The sequence below is a fragment of the Trachemys scripta genome, chromosome 1 (assembly GCF_013100865.1).
Source record: "Trachemys scripta elegans isolate TJP31775 chromosome 1, CAS_Tse_1.0, whole genome shotgun sequence".
Taxonomy (NCBI): domain Eukaryota; kingdom Metazoa; phylum Chordata; order Testudines; family Emydidae; genus Trachemys; species Trachemys scripta.
The window spans coordinates 153,304,942-153,329,368 of NC_048298.1; the positions used below are offsets into that span (position 1 = coordinate 153,304,942).

At 41.9% G+C, this 24,427-nt stretch overlaps 1 protein-coding gene across 2 annotated transcripts in view; it reads right to left on the reverse strand.

Moving 5' to 3' along the window:
- Positions 1–18,751, reverse strand: part of ZBTB11 (zinc finger and BTB domain containing 11) — a 36,538-nt gene extending 17,787 nt beyond the window's left edge. The window contains exons 1-7 of one of the 2 annotated variants that reach the window (XM_034790281.1): positions 17,926–18,750; positions 12,300–12,535; positions 9,809–10,040; positions 7,815–8,647; positions 2,483–2,662; positions 1,834–2,070; positions 838–982 (exon numbers count right to left, since the gene is read on the reverse strand). In XM_034790281.1, coding sequence (XP_034646172.1) covers positions 838–982; positions 1,834–2,070; positions 2,483–2,662; positions 7,815–8,647; positions 9,809–10,040; positions 12,300–12,535; positions 17,926–18,235 — 2,173 coding nt within the window. In that variant the 5' untranslated portion in view covers positions 18,236–18,750. Of the gene's footprint in view, positions 1–837; positions 983–1,833; positions 2,071–2,482; positions 2,663–7,814; positions 8,648–9,808; positions 10,041–12,299; positions 12,536–17,925 lie in introns of both variants that reach the window. The other variant, XM_034790291.1, reaches the window with a different exon arrangement.
- Positions 18,752–24,427: the final 5,676 nt, after the last annotated feature.

Genomic DNA, 24,427 nt, shown 5'->3' on the forward strand with positions numbered 1-24,427 from the left:
GGATGTTAGGAATCATTAAAAAGGGGATAGAGAATAAGACGGAGAGTATTTTATTGCCCTCATATAAATCTATAGTACACCGACATCTTGAATACTGCACACAGATGTGGACTCCTCATCTCAAAAAAGATATACTGGCATTAGAAAAGGTTCAGAGAAGGGCAACTAAAATGATTAGAGGTTTGGAATGGGTCCCATATGAGGAGAGATTAAAGAGACTAGGACTTTTCAGCTTGGAAAAGAGGAGACTAAGGGGGGATATGATAGAGGTATATAAAATCATGAGTGGTGTGGAGAAAGTGAATAAGGAAAAGTTATTTACTTGTTCCCATAATATAAGAACTAGGGGCCACCAAATGAAATTAATGGGCAGCAGGTTTAAAACAAATAAAAGGAAGTTCGTCTTCACACAGCATACAATCAACCTGTGGAACTCCTTGCCTGAGGAGGTTGTGAAGGCTAGGACTATAACAGGGTTTAAAAGAGAACTAGATAAATTCATGGAGGTTAAGTCTATTAATGGCTATTGGCCAGGATGGGTAAAGAATGGTGTCCCTAGCCTCTGTTTGGCAGAGGGTGGAGATGGATGGCAGGAGAGAGATCACTTGATCATTGCCTGTTGGGTTCATTCCCTCTGGGGCACCTGGCATTGGCCACTGTCGGCAGCCAGGATGATGGGCTGGATGGACCCTTGGTCTGACCCAGTATAGCCATTCTTATGTTCTTATGACCCTATCTACAGAAGTCAACAGAATTAATGGATTAACTTTTATATTCCCCAAAGTATTTATCAACATACCGTGGTTCTCATTACTCCCACTCTTGCCCACTGTTTACCTGTGTGAATGCTCATATGTTCCTGAAGACTCCGTTTTGTGACAAAAGACTTTTCACACAAGTCACATTTGAATTGCTTCTGTGTCTCGTGGAGAGCCAGGTGCATTTTTAATCCATGCTTGTAGGTAAATGCCTTTCCACAGACCTATGAAGAAAAACCTCAATTGGATAAAGTATATAAGATTAAATAAATCTTAAAATTTACAAGTCATTGAGACAAAGACAGTATTGCATCTCATCACAGATTTTTCAAAGCATAAATGTTACCTTCTCTTCAAATGTAATGTAAAAAAAAGTACGCTACTTGGGAAACCTAGCTGATCACGCTTGTGGCTTCGTGTCAGCAGGAAAACACTGTACAAACTGCAAAAAAAAATTCTGCCTTTAACATTCTGGTTATTTTGCCTTATTTCTTGTTGCAGAGGTAGCAATAAGCATATTTGGACAAAGGACACTTTCCCAGATAAGTATGGAACACTGAGGTAGTTGTCATTCAAACCACCATCACACCATATGACATGTTTGTAACATGGCATGCTGTTCCATCTAAGCAGTCAGGCTGGGTTAGCGTATCAAAAGGAGAACAAGGCTAGTGCTAGTAAATCATTGGATGGGCACGCCTCCATTTGAATCAACACAGAACCAACTCCTGAGCCTGGGGTTGCAGGGCATTATGCTGCTAGAGATGTCATCTTTGGATACATCATAAAAACAGAGCTCCTGGCCATTTGTAATGAAAAATCCCAAGACATCTTGGGAGAAGGGGCATTAACTCTAGTGTTCCAGCCAAATTCCAGTTTGGGAAATTACATTCCCTCTAATTCCCCTTCAATCCCAAATTATATTTAAATCAAAGTTCTTACATTAGTTATTTTTCACACAAGCACTGTGAAATGATTAAGATTAACCTAGGTTGTAAGGTGCAGGGTAGTTACTAGTCAATCAAGAAGTCATTACAAATTTCTAAGACATCAGGAAAGGATCTATTTTCTTTACCTTGCATGCATGTGGCTTTACACCTGTATGTTTGAGCATATGTATTCTGAGAGCGTAGAGCTTGGGTAGAGTTCTTCCACATATATCACATATAAACTCCCGCTTAGTTCTGCCTTTCACTACTGATGCTCCCGTCTCTTCTATACTAGCAGTTGCAGCGCTCACTTCATTTTTTCGGGTATGTCGAACAAGGTGGGCACGTAGAGAGGCACCATACTGGAACTCTTTTTTACATAGCTAGGAAAGAAAATACATGGAGCTATAAAGTACATTATTTTCTTAAATTATTTCAAAATTGTTGAATTATCTTGTTTTAAGAAACCTTTGCATAAAAGCTTCACATTTGTAAATAAACATGAAATCACAGTAATATGATTAACTACTCTATAAATCGAGCTATTAAAACTATAAATATGCATTACATCTCAACTTTCAGGTAAGGTTCTTAATTTATTAGTTGTAAATATTAAAATAGTGGCAGAGGCAACTACTGGCAGAAACAGCTTTGCATTGGATCAGTTCCCAATAACATTCACTTCCAGACTTTTCTAAATCCATAAGACAAAAATAAATGTTAAGGTTGCTGTTAGCACATATAGCAATTACCAACTCAGAGGAATTTTTGAAAAATTTAAAAAGACAGACATACCGGGCATTTGTAATCTTTAGTTCTTTCATGTTTCAGTGTATGCATTATAAGTGAATAACGCCTCTGAAAAACCATCCCACATTCAGTGCATTTGATCTGAGCTTCCACCTCATTGTTCTCTGTGGTATCTCTTTTGGGCTGCTTCATCTTCTTCCCTCTTTGCACTAACTTCATGGCAACCTAATTGGAAAACAATGATGGTTTCTAATAAAAAGTACTATGTTCTGTCTTATGCTTGCTTTTAAGCATCAACCTTCATTACTATTTTACTTTTAATATTACTATACAAGAGCTAGATATTATTACATTGTCAGTAATTACTTTAGTGTTAACAAATTGCACTAAGTTTCTAGTAACCGTTTAAAAGAAAACTGAACCCACAATGACACTGCAGATCATATGTTAAGAACAACGTTTTACCATAAACTGGATGCCACCTTAGTAGCATCTACATTGAAGGATCAATATCTGAGTTTTTAGTGCATATGCCTGCTTTGAAGCAGTGATTATTACAAATCGCAGATGTTTTGTTTTAGGAAAACTAAGTGACAGAGAACACAGCTTCCTCCACTTCTTCAAGTGACCACCGTCTCCTGTTTCAGACTGAGTCAGCTAAATTATGTTCTTCACTCATGTTCCCTTCTCAGAGTTTTTTGTTTTCTTTTCTAAAAATACAGCCAGCTAAACCAGATGGGCTAGTTTATTTTTACCATTCACTTAAAGAAAAGCTCTCAGTTTGAGAGACAGTAAGATATACAGGACAGCCCCTGAAATTATTCTTACTCTCACCCTCCAAGTAGTAGTAAAGTATCAAGTCTAGGTAAGTATAACAAGCTGAGAGACTGTCTCCGGACAGACTGTGCTCCAGTTTCTTTTCCTGAACTCTTTGCTGTCTGTGCAAATCCACATCCCTACCTAAATATGGGGCACATTCCAGGGTTGAGAGCATCTATCCTCCCAGTTCAATTTCAGCCTGAAGCAGATTAGCACAGTTATCTCAATGGTGCAAACCCCTTCATGTCCATGTCTATACTTTAGGAGTCAGCCCAGTGCAGCTACACTAAATACTAGCTACCAATTGCTAAACAGGGACTATTACATTCTGTAGACAAGTCTCAGGAATGAAACTCCTGCACAGGCTGTGTCTTAAGAGAAAGTGTGATTCAAGTCTATGTATTGCCTCCGGCTTTTGAGAAGGAGAACAGCAGTGTGACAAAGGTAGAACCTCTACAAGTTTTTCAGCTGGTTAGTTTTTGGGTGAGGACAGATTGCTTGATTCACAAATAGTTATATGAAATATATGTTTAATACTTATTAAGAATGCCTAGTATAATAGAACAGGCACTTTAAAAAACTCAAATGCATAAACTGCTGGACCATAGTGGATGCATGGACTGTCAGAGGGTCAGAATGAATTAAAAATATGGCAAGGCAATATGCTGATAATCTCCGGACAGCAAGAGACATGTGGAATGGAAGAAGTTGAGTCTATGCTTGCTATGTGATGGTTCACAAGTCAGTAGGTCAGGTGTACGAAGACAGTCTGTAGTCCATGACAAATGTATTTTGAGTAGTGAGGATAGAGCAGACTGGAGCGAGGTGGGTGGAGAAACTAGTACTGTCAATTAATCACCATTAACTCATGTGATTAACAAAAAAATTAATTGCAATTAATCACAGTTTTAATTGCATTGTTAGACAATAGAATATCAATTAAAATTTATTAAATATTTTGGAGTTTTTCTATATTTTCAAATACATTGATTTCAATTACAACACAGAATAAAAAGTGTACAGTGCTCACATTATTTTTATTACAAATATTTGCACTGCAAAAATGAAATAGTATTTTTCAATTCACTGCATTTCAGTACCTGTATGAGTTCTCTTTATCGTGAAGGTGGAACTTACAAATGTAGATTTTTTTTTTGTTACATAACTCAAAAACAAATGTAAAACTTTAGACCCTACAAGTCCACTCAGTCCTACCTCTTGTTCAGCCATTTGCTAAGACAAAACAAGTTTGTTTATATTTACAGGAGATAATGCTGCCCATTTCTTATTTACAATGTCACCTGAAAGTGAGAACAGGTGTTTGCATTGCACTCTTGTAGCCGGCGTTGCAAGGTATTTACGTGCCAGATATGCTAAACATTCGTATGTCCCTTCATGCTTTGGCCACCATTCCAGAGGACACTTCCATGCTGATGACACTCGTTAAAAAAATAATGCATTAATTAAATTTGGGTCCTGAACTCCTGAATTGTGTCTCCTGTTCTATTTTACCTTCATTCTGCCATTTATTTCATGTTATAGCAGTCTTGGATGATGACCCAGCACATGTTGTTCATTTTAAGAACACTTTAGTTGCAGATCTGCCAAAATGCAGATTTCCCCTGCTGTCAGTAAATATCTGTGAAACCCACTAGCAAAATATGGCTGCTGCACAAGGTTAACAACCTCCTACTGCTACCACCACAGTTATTCTACTAGCTCAAGTGGCAGAGGACTGGGCTGTGGATCTTAAGGTTTCAATCCTATTGATGACTCATGGGGGGTAGACTATGGTTCCATCTGATGGAATTTTTTTTTCCAGTTTGCTCTTCTTAAACACTTAGGCACTCATGTACAAAAAAGTCTATATTAAAAGTATGTTTAAAAAGATGCAAATTAGAACACTCAAGTTAGGAAATACCAGAATTAAGGTTGCACATACAATCTTAAGTTGGCGCCTTGTGCATATGCATTTTTGATAGTATTTAATTAATTACATGATCGCATACTATTTTTTTCACAAGACCCCGGTCTCATTCAGAGCACAGGACTGCTCAGAAAGAGAATCAGAGCTGTGTAGTGAACGAAACTGTTGTCTGTATGACTCCCCATTTGTTGCACAAGTTGCAGGACCGGCTCCATGGTTTTTGCTGCCCCAAGCAGTGGGGGGGGGGGGGCGTGATTGGCGGCACTCTGGCAGCAGTTCCACCGCGCCGCTTTCTTCTTCGCGGGAATTCGGCAGCAAGTGCTTCCCTCCGAGAGGGACCCGCCGCCAAATTGCCGCTGAAGAGCCCAACGTGCCGCCTTTCCCCTTGGCCGCCCCACGCACCTGTTTGCTGGGCTGGTGCCTGGAACCGGCCCTGAGAAGTTGGAAGGGTTGAATAGTGAACGTGGCATGGGACTGAAGGAAGAGAGAGGATGGTCTTATGATTAAGGCAACTGAATGTTGCCCAGGAGAATTGGAATCTACCCCTGCTTCTACTACAGTTTCTATGTGATGCTAGGTAAGTCACTTAAATCAAATGTGTCAGGTTTTCACTGTCTCATTTTCTGGGTGCTTAACACAAATTGGGCCAGATTTGCAAAAAAGCTTAGCACTCACAATTGCAACTGAATTATGTGGGAACTACACTTGAAAACTGAAAAGTCTGAAGAAGAAAAAAATAAATAAATAAAAAAAAAATCAGTCCCCAAGTGTCTCAAGGCATTCAAAATTAGAGGACACTTGATTGTGTAGGCTTTAACCTCTGTGCCTTAATTCCTCAACTGTTATATGGGAATAATACCACCACTTCCAGAGATGTGAAGATAAATTTATTAGTGTTTGTGAAACACTTAGATACTAAAGTGAGAGCTTCTATAAAGGAGCCCCAAGGGAAATTATTAATTCTGTATCCAATGCAGCATTTAGATGGTGTGTAGTAAATAAGATACTGGGATGCAAATTTTATTAAAAGAAATATTGCATTCAGTGAAAGCTGTCCATCCTGTGCTCTTAAAGAGAGGCAGTGGGTCCTGTGGGAAAAAAATGCATGTGACTATGTAATTAAAGACTATCAAAATACATACACACAAAGGGGCTGAATTAAGGTTGCTCAAACAACCTTAACTTTGTCATTTCCTAATATGAGTGCTCAACTTTGCAACTTCAGATGTTCTTCACTCAAATTCTTATGTAATCTATAAGTAGAATTGTCTCAATCTGCAATCTTAATAGTGAGGTTGGCAATGCTCTAATTTAGGGCCACATTTAAGGAACTATATACAGTGATGTAACTAACAGTCTCAGACTTCGTAAAATATACTTCATTTTCAAGCTGGATACTTGTTGGTAAAATGGTCAGATATATTTAACTGGCTGGGTTTCCCCACCCATACATACACACCCCATCTAAAAATAATCTCAGTTTTGAAACTTTTAGGGGAGCACATACATCTTCAATTATAGCATAAAAAGGCATAAAAAATTACTCAAACTGAGCTGAATATTTTTAGCATATAAAATATCTATGTGCTGGAGCAACAGTAAATCTAAGACAGGGATTCTCACAAGAAATTTTTTGGTGGCCTTAGAGTGCAGCCACCAACTCTTGCTGGTGGCTGCTCTGACAATTTTTCCTAAAACATTTAATTAACTTTAGGAAAAACAAATAAATATACACATATCCATGTCCAAATCATTGTATTTTATTTATGATGGGGTTTTTTCAGACTCAATAATAAAAATAATGTACAATTGTCTATTCTTTACTGGACCTAAACAGAATAGAAACAAAATAAGATTCTTTGAACATTTTTCTCTTTTTTGTTGTTGTTTCTTTTGTTTTTAGACTTGCTAGCTAGTAAGTCTGCTCCTGTGAAAACTGATATTTGTAGGTTTGTTAATATTGCTTTTCACAGCAGACTTAATCAGCCCTGGCAAGCCAGGGGACAAATTAAGCTCTGACGGGAGAGGTGTGTAGGGAGGAAGCAAGGGGCCATGGGTGATAGGGGGTGGAGGGTGAGCACAGGGCCGGAGCCTGAAGCCCCACGGCTCGGAGATGGAGCCCAAAGCCCCATGGCTGGAACCCAAAGCCTACCGCCCAATGCCCCAGGGCTAAAGCCAAAAGCCCAAGCCCCATTGCTTCTGGGAAAGGGGGGAAACTCACACTGGCTGCCCGCTCCTCTGGTGTTCGTGGCTCCAGAGGGGGGCAGGGCCCAACCCCTGCTGGTGGCCCAGGGAAGGGGTGAATGCTTTGCCCTCCTCCCCATCAATCACTGCCCAGGAGGCTGTGGCCGCAAAAAAAAAAAAAAAAAAAAAACCAGCGTTGAGAAACGCTGACTAAAATCACCATACTGCAAGAAATTTGGATATTGGTTGTTTTCACACAAATATCTGTCACATGTACTAGCAATTATTTTTATCTGTACTAATGTTGTATTAACATTAATATTTATCTGTCCAAGGTGTTGCTTAGAAGTGAAATGAAAGTGGTCTTTTTACATTATTTTGAAAACAAAGGAGATTTTCTTCCGCTGAAAACTAGATGATGATACTAAGCAAAGATATTTCTCATACCTGCTGTATTGCTGATTTGGGGTTTGTCTTCCTATTCTGTAGCTTTTTCTCAATTCCCCTGTGCAATCTGATATATCCACCCTCAGTAACAGAACGCTGACGAAGTTTGCTTTTATAAGTATCATCTTGGCTGCAGACGATGCTCTCAGGTTGTGACACTGAAGTTTCCTCTGCATTACATGGCCCACCACGTTTTTGCTTAAGTGCTTCTAAAGACTCTTCGGAAGTGATTTCTGCATTTGCTGTGCTGCTCTCATTTTGATCGGCCTCAACTTCTGTCGGAGAGCGTGTTTCCATGTCCTCTGCCACTGGAGGCTCAGACTGCATGACAGAAACAATGTTATTTGCAATGCTCTGTACCATTTCTATTTTTATTTCATTTCCAGTTGTTTCACTATAAACAGACTGTACTGTAGGCTCTGAAAGACTATCAGTTATATCCCCTGTAGGCTCTGAAGTGTGAGGGTCAGACTGCAGTGCTATTGCCTCCTCTTGTCCAGTACTGGGAGATGTTCCATTCATAGTTCCTACTACTTCACTGTTTACCGCTTCTGTAGGTAAAGACTGTTCAACACTATCCACAGGCTGTGTTTCAACTGCATTCTGCTCCGGTAAACTCTGTGTAGACTCTACAGTGTGAATATCCCCCTTTTGGTACACTGTGATTTGTTTGTCTTCCATCTGTTTGTGCACATTTTCACAGATTTCCAAGACCTCTGACATGAAGAGATGCCGTGCTAGCATGGCAACTTCTGCCATGCTACAGAAGTCAAAAGTTAACACTGAGGTATACGCAAATTCCAGTAAAGGGAGGAAACTTGTCTTGCAAAAACCTGTATAGAGTAATACAAGAAGTGAGATTATAGAAAACAAATAGCAATCACCAAATTGTTCCAAGCTAATCCATAATCTCTTTCCCCCCCCACCTTAATTTGGATGGGTCTCTGCTTTAGACTAATGTCTATCAGCTAGCTGACGCAGCAGCTGCATATGGTTTTAATTAGTATCTCACTCATGAGCAGACGTGTTCTCCCAGCATGGAAGCCTGCAGATTCAAACACACTAGGATCACAATATTAAATACAACCAAGTTTTTTATTAAACTGCTTCTAAAAAAAGCTTGGTACTGCTATCCTTTCTGAAATAGAAATCCTGGCCCTACATTAATTGGTATCTTTTTGCTTCTCTTGCATTAAGGAAAAAGTGTAAGAGGAGTAGGATTAAAACTGATAGAGGATGAGAGAAAGAGGAGAGAAAAGAGAGAGGAAAAAGTGACAGGGGTTCAAGAGACTTATACTGAATAACAATCTAAAATATCTATTTTTCTACCCACAATTATGAGAACCACTGAAACTTACCTTTGGGCAGCTTCTGGACTATCATGCTAAAAGTCAATTTGTTCATCCATCTAAACTACAGAAGGATAGGAATTGGAGAGGAAACAAGAAGAAAGGCCAGTACTAGTAGACCAACATACCAAGCATTCACCCATGTGCTATGTACAATAACTTCTGTCATGAAAACACAGTTTTTGAAGCTTGATTAATATTCTCCTGGCTTCAAAAGACTTGAAAGGTCAAGATTTCTGTTGCCTATAGTTGTATAACATGCCACTTGACCAAAAGTGTTTGCTCAGGCAAAAGAACTCTTCCAGAAGATACGAACATTCCTTTATATATTCAGGCATTTGCCTGCTTTTAAAGTCAATAAACCAATACGAAGCATGAACACAACTAAGCAGATTAAAAAATAGTTATTCAAAGGCTACACAAAAATTACTGGCTGATATTCTATGGCCTGTGCTATGCATAAGGTCAGACTATATGATCACAATGGTTTCTTCTAGCATAAAATCCAAAAACCCCACATTTCTAAATCAAGAAGTGAGCTCAAATGCTCAGTCTCCTTACATATTCAGAAGCTACTACACCACATTCACTAAGCCTTACTTAACATTTTCTGCTTAAAATCTTTTGAAATTGGAGCCTATTTACCTGAAAGATCCACTACTGCTTCATGACTGGAGACAGCACCCTTTTCGATGAAAAGCTCCCGGAAGTACTCACTGTTGGCTGCCAAGACAGATTTGTGCGCTTTGTACTCTTCTCCTTCAATCAACAGAGTAACATCACAGAACTGATTGGAAAGCCTTTGCTGGTTCAGTTGGTTTAAAACTGACAGAGAATGTTTTGAAGAAGACTGCTTCACAAGGCCTTTACTATCAACCTGCCATAAACAAATCCATTACAAAGAGCTGCTTTACATTTATCTTTTTAAGCATTCATACTGAGCACTAGACATTTCTTCTTTTCTGGAAAAAAGACAGGGTGGATAAAAATCAATGTTTTTTTTTTAAATAAAAAAAATCATATTTTTTTAATTTAAATCAGATTTTTTTGATAAAATGCTTTTTGAGGAAAACACATATCTAAAGGTAGTTTTAATTAAGATACATTACAGCTCAAAGATATCTCATCATGGAATAGGGATTATAAATTCTAACTCTATCGTATGAGACAATAGTCATGTAATGTTTAAGAAAAGTTTTGTAAATGAGTTCAATAGTTCACGGGTTAGGGACCCAATCTTATGGGGTTCCACAGGCTTCTGTACAGATTATTTAGGTTAATCTTTCTATCTTATCTACCCAATGGGACTCAATACTCAATCTAGAAGATACCATCAGAGATGCTTAGTTTTGCAGTTCTCAAACTCTGGATTTGTCTCTCCAGAAAGAACATGCTTGTTAACAGCAAAAATGTTTTTAAATAAATAAATAATATATAGAGGTGAGAAATAACAGACGTCAACTCTATTGTCCCTCTGCAAATTTGTGTTCACAGAGACAATCCCTTACCTCTCTCTAAAAGTACAAAGTTTCAAAAACTTCAATTAATAGAATAGAAGATTGTTGGGGGCGGAATAGATCTGGACAAGGAGAAGAAGTCTGGAGATAAATGTGAGAAGCAAGGAACATATAATATTTTAACAAAAAAAGCATATGTTTGCTGCTGAAGAAAAAAAAATCCAGAATACTTAACATTGTTGTTTTAGTTAAATAAAACAATTTAAATGTCTATCTGGTGATGTTCTCCTCCTAATACAGCATGGCAAGAAAATCCTCCAAATATTAATGATTAACCTGTTAAACTGGAGATGGTTCACCTTTCAATGACTTCATAAATAACTGCTTCAATTACCTTTGGTAAATGAAATAACCAAACAATCATTCGTTTTCTGATATAGCTGTAAAACTAATCTGAAAAGCTTTCAAAATAAATCACTGTTTAAAAACATATAGTGTGTACCTTCTAAAAATGAAACCTACATCTATCTGAGTTGTGACGAATACGTACAGTAACTCCTCACTTAACGTCCTCCAGTTTAATGTTGTTTCAAAGTTACGTTGCTGCTCCATTAGGGAACATGTTCGTTTAAAGTTGTGTAATGCTCCCTTATAACGTCGTTTGGCTGCCTGATCTGTCCAGTGCTTGGAAGAGTAGTGACTTTACAAGGGAGTATTGCACAAGTTCCTCCTCTCCGCCTCCTCTCCCTCCTTCCCAGCGCTTCCCCCGCTGCCGAACAGCTGTTTGGCAGTGCTTAGGACTTTCTGGGAGGGAGGGGGAAGAGCGGGGACACGGTGTGCTCTGGAAAGGAGGTGGCGTGAGGGTGGGAAGAGGTGGGCCTGGAGTGGAGCGGGGACGGGAAGAGGCGGGCCTGGAGCATCCCCCAGCAAAGTCAGCGCCTGTACTTCTGGGGGGAAGCTGCCGCTGCTGCTGCGCAAAGTGCTTCCTAGCGTCCTTGCCTGTAGCGGGCTGTGCCTGTGTGCGGTAAGCCAGGGGCACCTCCCAACCACAGTACAGTACTGTACAGTATATAAAGTCTTTTCTCTGCCCCAAAATTTTTTTGTTGGAACCTAATCCCCCGTATTTACATTAAATCTTCTGGGAAAATTGGATTTAACAGTGTTTCACTTAAAGTTGCATTTTTCAGGAACATAACTACAACATTAAGTGAGGAGTTACTGTATTAGGAATGCACTTTTATGATAAAAATCGAGTCCACCCTGAAAAAAAGATCAGCTCATCTGAAAAAACAAGACTTTTAATGAATTGTTTCAATTTGCTACCACTGTCCCTTTTAGACATTTAAAATTATACTCGCACAATGCAAAAACAGACAAAACGAGAGAGAAAAAAAAAATATATAGAAATCAAAAACCTGTAGAACTTTTTTTTTTTTTTTTAATTCCTACAGAGACAATTATTTGTGAAACAAAAATGAAGAGTAGGGTGACAGAAAAAACAGATATTTAGACACTCATTTGATCCAGTTTCTAAACATTGCAATATGCTCTATTCTACTTGAACATTCAGTGAAATTTAGTATCAGATCATACTACACTAGTAAGAGCGATGATAAATAATTTGACTAAGTGTTAAATTAACATCTTATAATTTTACAAATAGATAAAATGCTACTTACAAATACAAGCTCATGTTTTGCTATTGGTTTCTTTTTCACAGGTTTTGGTGATGCAGCTGGGACTGATGCAGTGTTACTTAATTCATCATCTGTTTCATTACTGTCTTCATGAGATCTTGTGTCCAGTCCTAGCTCCTCCAGCATTTCAGAAGGATCTGACAGGGATCTAGAACGATCTAGCTTTTCCTGGCACTTGCTACATTCTTTAATGTAATCTTTAACTTGCTTAAGAACACCTAAGGAAAAGTATTAATGAAAGCGTCATTAGTTTATGTTAGTCATCTATTTTACATAACACACATGAGAAAGGGGAATCTGTCATTTTACTGATGTATTACATCCATAGTATTCAGAGTAGCAGCCGTGTTAGTCTGTATCCGCAAAAATAACAGGAGTATTTGTGGCACTTTAGAGACTAAAATTTATTTGAGCATAAGCTTTCATGGGCTACAGCCCACTTCATCGGATGCACAGAATGGAACACACAGAAAGAAGATATTTATATATACAGAGAACATGAAAAGGTGGAAGTAGCCATGCCAACTGTAAGAGGCCAATCAATTGAGATGAGCTACCATCAGCAGGAGAAAAAAACGTCTGACGTAATAATCGAGATGATCCATCCCACCATCAACCTCAGCCTAGACCAATCCACACAGCCAAGCAATCCACACACATTTCCTAGACACTACTGTGCTAATAAGCGATGGTCACATAAACACCACCCTATACCGGAAACCTACTGATTGCTATACTTACCTACATGGCTCCAGCTTCCATCCAGGACACACCACACGATCCATTGTCTACAGCCAAGATCTAAGATACAACCGCATTTGCTCCAATCCCTCAGACAGAGACAAACACCTACAAGATCTCTAGCAAGCATTCTTAAAACTACAATACCCACCTGGTGAAGTGAAAAAACAGATTGACAGAGCCAGAAGAGTACCCAGAAGTCACCTATTACAGGACAGGCCCACCAAAGAAAATAACAGAACGCCACTAGCTGTCACCTTCAGCTCAACCCAGTTTGTAAAACCAGAAATAACCCAAGAATCAAAAAAACAATTATTTTTGTAATCTACAAGTCATTTAAATTCAACTTTCCCCAAGGGAAAATATATAGAGTTGGCCTAAAAATTGAAAGAGGTGGGGATTGGGATTCATGAAAATTTTGTCATTTTTTTTTGGTTGCAATTTTACATCAAAATTGAAATTGCAAAATTTCAGCCAGCTGTAATAAAATATCACAAACCATATGTAAAGACTTTTACTCCCTACCTCACATAGTTTTCACTGGGACAAGAACAGTCTTAGATACTTCTTCAGAACCCTAGCTTTTGTAGCCTTTATGTCAGATTAATTTAAAGAAAGAATGTCCATTGGTTAGAACAGCACACTAGCATTCAAAGATTCCTGGATTATACTTTCACCTGTCTGCAACTCACTATTCATCATAGATCCCAAAGATAAAACACCACATTAGATAGTTCACAAGTATGCTGATGCCTCACAGACATGTATGTTGCTGATGTCAAAGTTAAGGTTTTATTACAGTGTGAGGGTAAAGAATATAGCACCTGAATTGTATAACTGTCAAAATGTTGAAGGTATATGGGATTTATTTAGAAGTGGAGATGTTCAGTGAAATGATGAATGTGATGTGCGAGGTTCAAGGCATGTTAAAAAAGGATAACTATGTAAGTGGCCATTTTCATTGTTTTTAAAGGCTTGAGTGAGTGGATGTTCTTTTCATTTAATCAACTGATTATTAACAGCTCATTCTTGATGGAAATACTGAAGATTGTTAGACTTATTAGGTCAAACATCATTCCAGAAGGACTTGTGCATGACTGCTTCTTCCAATCTTACATTTATGTAGCATTTAATTCCAAAGGAACCTAGCTTTACAAACTATGACACTGATCCTGCAACTGGCTCTATGCATGTGGACCCATGCATGGAGACTTGTTGAAATTAATGGGGCTCCATGTGAGTTTAGGGGGTCTGGGTGTAAAATATTCCCAATACTTCAACATCTGCAGCTGAGATTAGGCACCTGAATTAACAATACTTAGATTTAAATGTCTTAGGGCAGCTCCCAAGGCATTCTCATTACTTAAGTTGACCTAGCTACATCGCTCAAGGCTCTGAAAAATGTTGTGCCCTGTGTGACATAGTTAGGTTGACTTAGCCCCCCACTCTAGATGCAGCTAGGTTGACAGATGGACTCTTCTGTCGACCTAGCCACTGCCTTTAGAGGGGATGGATCTACTATGCAGTTGTGCCACTGTAGCACTCGTAGTGTAAACATAGTCTCAGTCTTCAATTCAAATTAATTTCTCCTGCTTGTGCAAAAGGAGAACCTGTGCCTGCTGACCTTCAGAAGATCATGATGCCAAACCCAACTGTTTATCACAGGCCCAAAACTTGGGTAACTCAGAGTTAGGGTTGATGGGCAATCCCTCATACCCTTCCAGAATGTCAAATGTAAGTACACTTAAGCCTGTGAACCAGAAAATACAGACTTAAGGCGCATCCCAACCCTGCCCCTCAAGAGTTAGCAATAGCCACTGGAAATTAACTGTAAGAATGCTTCATCCAAAGCTGTCCCATAATAAACAGATACGAGGAATGACTAAACATCATTATTTCTATGGTAGTACTACCTAGGAGACCTAGTCATGGACCAAAACCCCATTGTGCTAGGCACTGTACAAACACAGAAAAATAGATGGACCAAGGGTTAACGGTGACCAGATATTCAACACAATTAATATTAATAACAACGGATGTAAGCCAAAATTGGGAAAGAACAGGTTAAAAACTATTTAGAGAAGTTGGATATATTTAAGTCAGAAGGGCTAGATGAAATTCATCCCAGAGTACTTAAGGAAGTAGTTGAAGCAATCTTGGAACCGTTAGCAATGAACTTCAAGAACTCACGGAGGAAGGGTGAGGTCCCAAAGACAAACATAATATCCATCTTTAAAAAGGGGAACAAAGAGGACCTGAGGAATTATAGATGAGTCAGCCTAACTTTCACACCTAAAAAGATACTGGAACAAGTTATCAAACAACCACTTTGTAAGCATCTAGACGATAATAGGGTTATAAGGAAGAGCCAACATGGATTTGTCAAGAACAAATCATGCCAACCAAACTAATTTCTTTCTAGGTCTTTCCTTCCTGGCCTACTGAAAGGGGGTGGGGGGCGAGAGAAGGGAAGGGAAGCAGTAGACATGACATATCTTAATTTTACTAATGTTTTAAACATATATGATACTCTCATAAGCAAACTAGGCAAACGCCATCTAATTGAAAGACTACTCAAACAGTATTTATCAATGGTTCACTGTCAAACTGGATAGGCATATATAGTGGTGTTCCACCGTGGTCAGTCCTGGATCTGGTACCATTCAATGTTTTCTTTAATGATGTGGAGAGTATGCCTATAAAATCTGTGGATGATACCAAACTGGGAGAGGTTACAACCACTTTGGAGGACAGGATTAGAATTCAAAACAACCTTGACAAACTGGAGAACTGGTCTGAATTCAACAAGAGGAAATTCAATAAGACAAGTGCAAAGTAGTTTACTTAAGAAGGAAAAATCAAATGTGTAAATACAAAATGGGGAATAAATAGCTAGGTTGTAGTACTGCTGAAAAGAATCGGGGGATTACAGTGGATCACAAATTGAATACGAGTCAATGTGCTGCAGTTGCAAAAAAGGCTTATATTCTAGGTGTATTTAGAGGAGTGTTGTATGTAAGACACGGCAGGTATCTGTCCTGATCTCCTCAGCATTGGTGAAGTCTCAGTTTGGAATACTGTCTGGTTCTGGGTGTCACAACTTAGGAAAGAAGTGGACAAACTGGAGAGTCCAGAGAAGAGCAACAAAAATGATAAAAGATTTAGAAAACCTGACCTATGAAGAAAGGTTAAAAAACTGGGCAAGTTTAGTCTTGAGGGAAGGATTATAAACCACCCCTGATGCTGCTACCTATAAATGAAGAAATATGTAAGAGGGTGTCCATGGACATTGTGGGACCTTGCGTGATCCAAATGGGAAATAAATACATATTAGTGGTGGCTGACTATGCTACTCTCTAACCCAGGGGTGGACAAACTACGGCTCACGAGCCGTTTTAAGCCGGCAAGTGAGCTCCCACTCGGGAGCGGGATTGGGGGCTGCACCACATGGCTCGGTCCGCTCCGGCGCTCCTATTCCAAAATGTGTTTCTAGAGTGGTAACAGCAAATGTAGACTCCATCATTTTGTATGTACAGTTGGGATTATGTTTTCTAATGTGCATTACTCTGCATTTATCCATACTGAATTTCATTTGCTGTTTTGTTGCTTAGTCACCCAGTTTTATAAGATCCCTTTGTAACTCTTCACAGTCAGCTTTGGATTTAGCTATCTTGAATAATTTGGTATTGTCTACAAACTTTGCCACCATCACGATTTACCCCTTTTTCCAGATTATTTATCACTGTCTGTTTGCTTAAGAGCTTTTGGTGAGGGACTTTGTCAAAAGCCTTCAGAAAGTCCAGGTACACTATATCCAGTGGATTCCCCCTTGTTCAGATTTGCTGACCCCCCTCAAAGAATTCTAAGAGATCGGTGAGGCATGATCTCCCCTCACAAAAGCTTTTTTGACTCTTCCCCAATGTATCATGTTCATCTATGTGTCTGATAATTCTATTATTCATTATAGTTTCAACCAATTAGCCGTGTACTGAAGTTAAGCTTACTGGCCTGTAATTGCCAGGATCACCTCTAGAACATTTAAAAAAATTGGTGTTACATTACCTAGTCTCAGGTCATCGGGTGCAGAGGCTGATTTAAGTAATAGCTTATATACCACAGTTAATTGTTCTGCAATTTCATATGTGAGTTCCTTCAGAACTCTTTATTGAACACTATCGGGTTCGGGACCTATTACTATTTACCAATTTGTTCTAAAACCTTCTTTATTGACACCTTAATTCTAGGTCAATTCCTCAGACCAGCCACCTAAAGAGAATGACGCAGTCATGGGAATCTCTCTCACATCCACTGCAGTGAAATCCAATGCAAAAATGTGTTTTGCTTTTCAGCAAAGGCCTTGTCTTTCTTGAGTGCCCCTTTAATACCTCATCATCCATTGGCCCCACTGACTGTTTGACAACAATCCTGCTTCTAGATGTACTTAACATGCTGGTAAAGGTGTAGCCAATTCCTGGGCCCCCTGCCTGACAGATGCCCCAGGCTCTGTGACACACAGCTCACCAGGGCGCTAAGCTACGTGGGCTGGGGAGCACCACTGGGGTCCGCACACCCTCCAGGGATTGGCGAGCTCCCGACCGGAGCCCCGCCCAGACACGCTGGCTGGCTCCCGCAGGCAGCTGCATGTCGCGCCCCACCTACCCCACTGGGCGGGCTCCACGTGCGGCGGCAGCGAGAGAGCCGCTCAGGACAGTCCGCAGGTGCTCGTCTCGCCTGCCCGTTATCCCCGAGCGGGCTCAGCGCGCCGTCCGGGCGCCTCCCACCACGCGACCCCGCTCCCCGCCTCCTGCTGCGGCTGAGCCCCGCCGCTCTCCCCGGGCGGCCTCTCCCGGCCAGGGCCCCGCCTCACCTCTCCACCAGTATCGCTGCGAGAGTCCCTGCCAGGTCTGCAGGCGGGTGCGGTGGGCGCCGTCCGGGCCGAGGTGGGCGGCGCGGATGAGGCGGGCGCGGCGCTCGGCCTGCAGCACCACCTCGAGCTCGGCGAAGCGCTGCTGGTCCCGCTGCCGCCGCTGGTAGTAGAGGATCCCGTCGCGCACCACGTAGCAGGCGGCCGCCTTGCGGATCTTGCGCTTGGCGTTACCCTCCGTGCCGGGCGCGTAGGGCTCCCGCTCGTTGGTCAGGTAGCGCAGGATGGCCAGGTAGCTCTCCTCGCTGGACATGGCGCCGCCGGGCGGGGCGGGACCGGCTCCGCGGCTGCCGGGGGCGGCGGGGCCCCTGCCGAGCCAGTCCCCCGCTTTCCTTCGCGGGGCGTCTCAGCCGCTCAGCCCGGTAGGGGCAGCTGGGACCCGGCGCCCCCTCCGCACCCAGCCCCTGGGGAGCTGTGGGGCGTCTCGGGCGCTCAGCGTGGGGAGGGGGGCTGGGGCGTCGCCCCAAGAGCTGGGGGATCCCGTGGCCAGGCACTGAGGGGCGCCCCTAGGGCGGGAGGGGCTACCGGGTGTCCGCGCGGCCGGGGGCCCGGCGGAGCATGCGCCGCTGGGGGGAGGGGGCGAGAGACGCCGATCCGCGGCAACCTGGCCAGCGGTTGGGCAGGAGGAGGGAGGCTGAAGGCAGCGGCCCCCCTGGGCAGCGGGTCCGGAGGGAGCTGGGCCCGGGGGGGGGAACTGGAGTTTCCCAGCCAGCGGCGGCGGGAGGGAGGGAGAAGCTCGGGCAGCAGCAACGGAAAGACAAAATGGCTGCTGCACAAGCGGAAGTGAGGTCAGAAGCCCGAGCGCCGGGGAGGGGCTCAGGGAGGTAGCTGGGGCGGGGAGCTTCGAGAGCGCAACGTCTATTGCGGGGCGCCATCTTGGAATCGGTCGACAGCGTAAAGGGCTGAGGTCGGGACGTCGCCATCTTAAAACAGGGCAAGGAGTGCACTGTTGAGTTCCAGTTGCTACTGCCTTGGAACACAACTAAAAGCGCCGAACTGGCGTCGGCCCGCCGCCATCTTGAAGTAGGGCAAAACTCCCTTAGTCTGAGAGGCTTAAATTAAGGGAGCCGCCATCTTGAAATAGGGCAAAGCTAATTCCGCCAAAACACTAAATTCCCCTTTATAGGCTCACTGAGTCCATCACTGACTCCTGTTTGTAAGGGGAGCGACCCGCTTCGCGGATCGCTGTGCGCAATTCATTTCCTCCCAGCCTTGCGGCTTTGCTCGGTTATCATGTGCTGCGGTTGAGATCATGAAGCCACGCAATATTTTGGCACAAGTAACTTCACCTCGCACCTAAAAGCATCCCCTATTGTGTTCAAGCAGCACTTTAACCTTAAATGAGTGTTGTCAGTCAGCCCCAGGCAGTCAAAAACATGAGTCGGGCCCCAGAAAAAAACGGACTTTAAAATCATGAGATTTTAGAAAATACATATTGTGTTCTTTATATTTGTCTTTTGGCTGCTGAGCCTTTGCAACCGCAAGGGCTAGACACTTTTTTAAAGAAACCTATGATTTTCATGCAGTCTCTTGATTCCACAAGCAGGAGCTTAAAAGCACCAAATATTAAAGTAATAACAGTTGGCAATATTGCACGATGCCAAATGTGTATACCATCCCAACACATCATTGGGTCCCACTGCTCACCATCACACCACAACCCTTTTTTTTTTTTGGTTTGTTCTGAAAGTGATTTCAGGACCCATAATTATCCCACAAAGGAACAATTGTAAACTGTAGGATCAGCTCTGCTAATATAATCCCAGCGGAATTAAGGATTGGTTACAATCCTTGACCAGGATGAAGGGATTTATATTATCAAATTATGTTACTGGTAATGAGAAGTCCAGTAGAACTCCATAATTGTCTGTGGGGTTTTGGTGGTTTCAGCAGGAGAACCAGTAGCCTCAGTAACTAGCAGACCAACTATTTTCATGTTATCTGGGGTTATCTATTCTAAAATAAAGTCTGCAAATTAAAACAAGGGAGACAAGGAAAGTGCCCAGTTTCTTAAAATCATTTGTATCTATGAAAGCAGAATATACAGGCAGTATATATGGTCCTGATCTTTCAGTTGGATCCGCATTAATTGATCTTTGCTGCATTCTGGATGCAAACTAAAGAATCAAGATCTTTGTAAGAAACTCATTCAGGTGGCAAGTATCAGGGGGTAGCCGTGTTAGTCTGTATCTACAAAAACAACAAGGAATCTGGTGGCACCTTAAAGACTAACAGATTTATTTGGGCATAAGCTTTCGTGAGTAAAAACCTCACTTCTTCGGATGCATAGAGTGAAAGTTACAGATGCAGGCATTATATACTGACACATGGAGAGCAGGGAGTTACTTCACAAGTGGAGAACCAGTGTTGACAGGGCCAATTCAATCAGGGTGGATGTAGTCCACTCCCAATAATAGATGAGGAGGTGTCAATTCCAGGAGAGGAAAAGCTGCTTCTGTAGTGAGCCAGCCACTCCCAGTCCCTATTCAAGCCCAGATTAATGGTGTTGAATTTGCAAATGAATTTTAGTTCTGCTGTTTCTCTTTGAAGTCTGTTTCTGAAGTTTTTTTGTTCAATGATAGTGACTTTTAAATCTGTAATAGAATGACATGGGAGATTGAAGTGTTCACTTACTGGCTTATGTATGTTACCATTCCTGATGTCCGATTTGTGTCCATTTATTCTTTTGCGGAGGGACTGTCCGGTTTGGCCAATGTACATGGCAGAGGGGCATTGCTGGCACATGATGGCATATATGACATTAGTGGATGTGCAGGTGAATGAGCCCCTGATGGTGTGGCTGATGTGGTTGGGTCCTCTGATGCTGTTGCCAGAGTAGATATGGGGACAGAGTAGGCAACGAGGTTTGCTACAGGGATAGGTTCCTGGGTTGGTGTTTCTGTGGTGTGGTGTGTAGTTGCTGGTGAGTATTTGCTTCAGGTTGGGGGGTTGTCTGTAAGTGAGGACTGGCCTGCCTCCCAAGGTCTGTGAGAGTGAGGGATCATTTTCCAGGATAGGTTGTAGATCGTGGATAATGCGCTGGAGAGGTTTTAGCTGGGGGCTGTATGTGATGGCCAGTGGTGTTCTGTTATTGTCCTTGTTGGGCCTGTCCTGCAGTAGGTGATTTCTGGGTACCCGTCTTGCTCTGTCAATCTGTTTCCTCACTTCCCCAGGTGGGTATTGTAGTTTTACGAATGCTTGATAAAGATCTTGTAGGTGTTTGTCTCTGTCTGAGGGGTTGGAGCAAATTCGGTTGTATCTTAGGGCTTGGCTGTAGACAATGGATCGTGTGATGTGTCTTGGATGGAAGCTGGAGGCATGTAGATACGTATAGCGGTCAGTAGGTTTCCGGTATAGGGTGGTGTTTATGTGACCATCAATTATTTGTACTGTAGTGTCCAGGAAGTGGATCTCTTGTGTGGACTGGTCCAGGCTGAGGTTGATGGTGGGGTGGAAATTGTTGAAGTCCAGGTGGAATTCTTCAAGGGCCTCCTTTCCGTGGGTCCATATGATGAAGATGTCATCAATATAGCGCAAGTAGAGGAGGGGCATTAGGGGACGAGAGCTGAGGAAGCGTTGTTCTAAGTCAGCCATAAAAATGTTGGCATACTGTGGGGCCATGCGAGTACCCATAGCAGTGCCACTGACTTGAAGGTATAAGTTGTCCCCAAATCTGAAATGGTTGTGGGTGAGGACAGAGTCACAAAGCTCAGCCACCAGGCTTGCTGTGGCCTCATCAGGGATACTGTTCCTGACAGCTTGTAGTCCATCCTCATGTGGAATATTGGTGTAAAGTGCTTCTACATCCATGGTGGCCAGGATGGTGTTTTCAGGAAGAACATCAAAGCATTGTAGTTTCCTCAGGAAGTCGGTGGTGTCTCGAAGATAGCTGGGAGTGTTGGTAGCATAGGGTCTGAGGAGAGAGTCCAAATAGCCAGATAATCCTGCTGTCAGAGTGCCAATGCCTGAGATGATGGGGCGTCCAGGGTTTCCGGGTTTATGGATCTTGGGTAGCAGATAGAATACCCCTGGTCGGGGTTCTGCAGGTGTGTCCATGTAGATTTGTTCCCGTACTGTAGCTGGGAGTTTCTTGAGCAGATGGTGTAGTTTCTTTTGGTATTCCTCAGTGGGATCAGAGGATAGTGGCCTGTAGAATGTGGTCTTGGAGAGTTGCCTGGCAGCCTCCTGTTCATAATCTGACCTGTTCATTATGACTACAGCACCTCCTTTGTCAGCCCCTTTGATGATAATGTCAGAGTTGTTTCTGAGGCTGTGGATGGCATTGCGTTCTGTACGGCTGAGGTTATGGGACAAGTGATGTTGTTTGTCCATTCAGGTGGGATACTTATTCAAATATAAATCCTTTCTGCATTCCCAAAAATTGATTTGAAAGAGAAATTATTTGCTGAGTGGAGGCTACAATCAAACTATTATCTGCATTTCTGAAATATCCATCATTTTCGTGTGTTTAAAGGAATATATGCTAACACTTTAAGAATCCTTTAATGTCAAATAATATTTTCATTAAAACATGTAGAAAAGCACTTTAACTATTAGTATTGTTCTGATCAATGTCAATAGAAATATGTGAAACTGTGGATCTCTGTACAATGACAACATTTGAAGCATGGACTTTTTAACTTAAAATTGCTGCAGGTAACATAATAGGTCCAAGTATAATATCTTAAAATCTATTTCCTCATTAAACTTGTTCACTTTCAAGCTAACCCATCCTCCAAATGAAAAGTCTACTGCTGACTCTGTCCTGAGTGTGATAGTATGCTCTGGACTGCAGATCTCCTCTGCTTAAAATACAGGTTTTGAAGTGGAATCTGATTGGCTAACACTGGTTCTTATTCTGCAGTTATCCAGTCTAATTGCACTGATCACAATTCATGAGCCAAATGTTGGGAAAAACATTTTAGGACCAATTTACATATCCATATTTTTCAGGTTCCAGCATTCAGACTGGAGCCAAGGAGTCTTATAGGTCTTAAAGTACCATCATCATTTCAGTACTGCAATTAAAGCCTGGATCTTACTAAATGTGTTTCTGCCACAGAATATGCAATAGTCCAATCTACACTGAAGAAATCCACCCTGGATACTTTAGTCCTAGCCAACTATCTCCCAGTGTCAAACCCGTCATTCCTGAGCAAGCTCATAGAGAAGCTAGTCAAAGGTTGACTACAAGCTCATCTAACTAAAGCCAACATTCTAGAGCTGGCATAATCTGGATTTAGGCCAGGATACAGAACCGAAACTGCTTTAGTGGCACTGATGGATGATCTCCCATCTATGGTAGAGGAAAGACTACCATTGTCATCCTCTTGGACCAGTCCGTAATCTCTGACACTGTTGACAATGAGATACTGTTGTCTTGCCTAAGAGCGGCAACAGGAGTCCAGGGTAATGTGCTACAGTTATTTGAGTCCTTCCTGGAGGACTCAAATAACTGTACAAAAATAGTAATGATGGGAAATTGCACCTCTACCACTAGACCCCTAACTTGTGAGGTTCCACAAGCAGGGGTGCTAGAATAGTTTTTATAGTGGAGGTGCTGATTATGGAAACCATGTATTTGGTGCCTGTTATTTCTACTTCAAGTCAAGGGGGGCAGCAGCACCTCCAATATCCTCAGTTCCAGTACCACTGTCCATAAGGATCAATTCTCTCTCTGGTTCTTTTCAACATATATGTAAACACTAGATGAACTGGTCAGACAACAAATACTCAAATGCCAGCAATATGCAGATGACACACAGCTCTACCTATCTTTCACCACATCAATACCACCAGGATGGTCAGTCTTTGAATGAGTTCAGCTCATGGATGAAGAACAACTGGCTGAAACTGAACAAAACAGAAGTGTTGCTGGTGGGCAGAGGAAAGTATTTTGAGGCATTTGCAGCCATGATGCAGTCTTCTTTGATTCAAGGGTCACATCCACAATTGGTCAATTCAGTCCACAGTCTAGGGGAGCTCTTGGATTCCTCAATGACGCTGAGCTCTCACATTGCAACAGTTGCAGGTAATGCAAGACCTGGACTCAGTTATTCATGTTTTCATCATCTCTTTGCTGTACTACAGCAATGTGATACCTGGACATGAAATCTTCAGCACTTAGGAAACTCCAGCTAATACAAAATGCTGCCGTACATCTCCTCCGCAACACAGGCTACCGTGAGTATATCATGCCTATCCTCTGTTCTCTACAGCGCTTCCCATAAAATGTCATGTGTGTCGATCGAATTACAAATCATCCACTCAATGTGCAGCAGCAGTCAAGAAAGCAAACAGAATGTTGGGAATTATTAAGAAAGGGATAGATAATAAGACAGAAAATATCATATTGCCTCTATATAAATCCATGGTACGCCCACATCTTGAATACTACATGCAGATGTGGTCACCCCATCTCAAAAAAAAAAAGATATATTGGAAT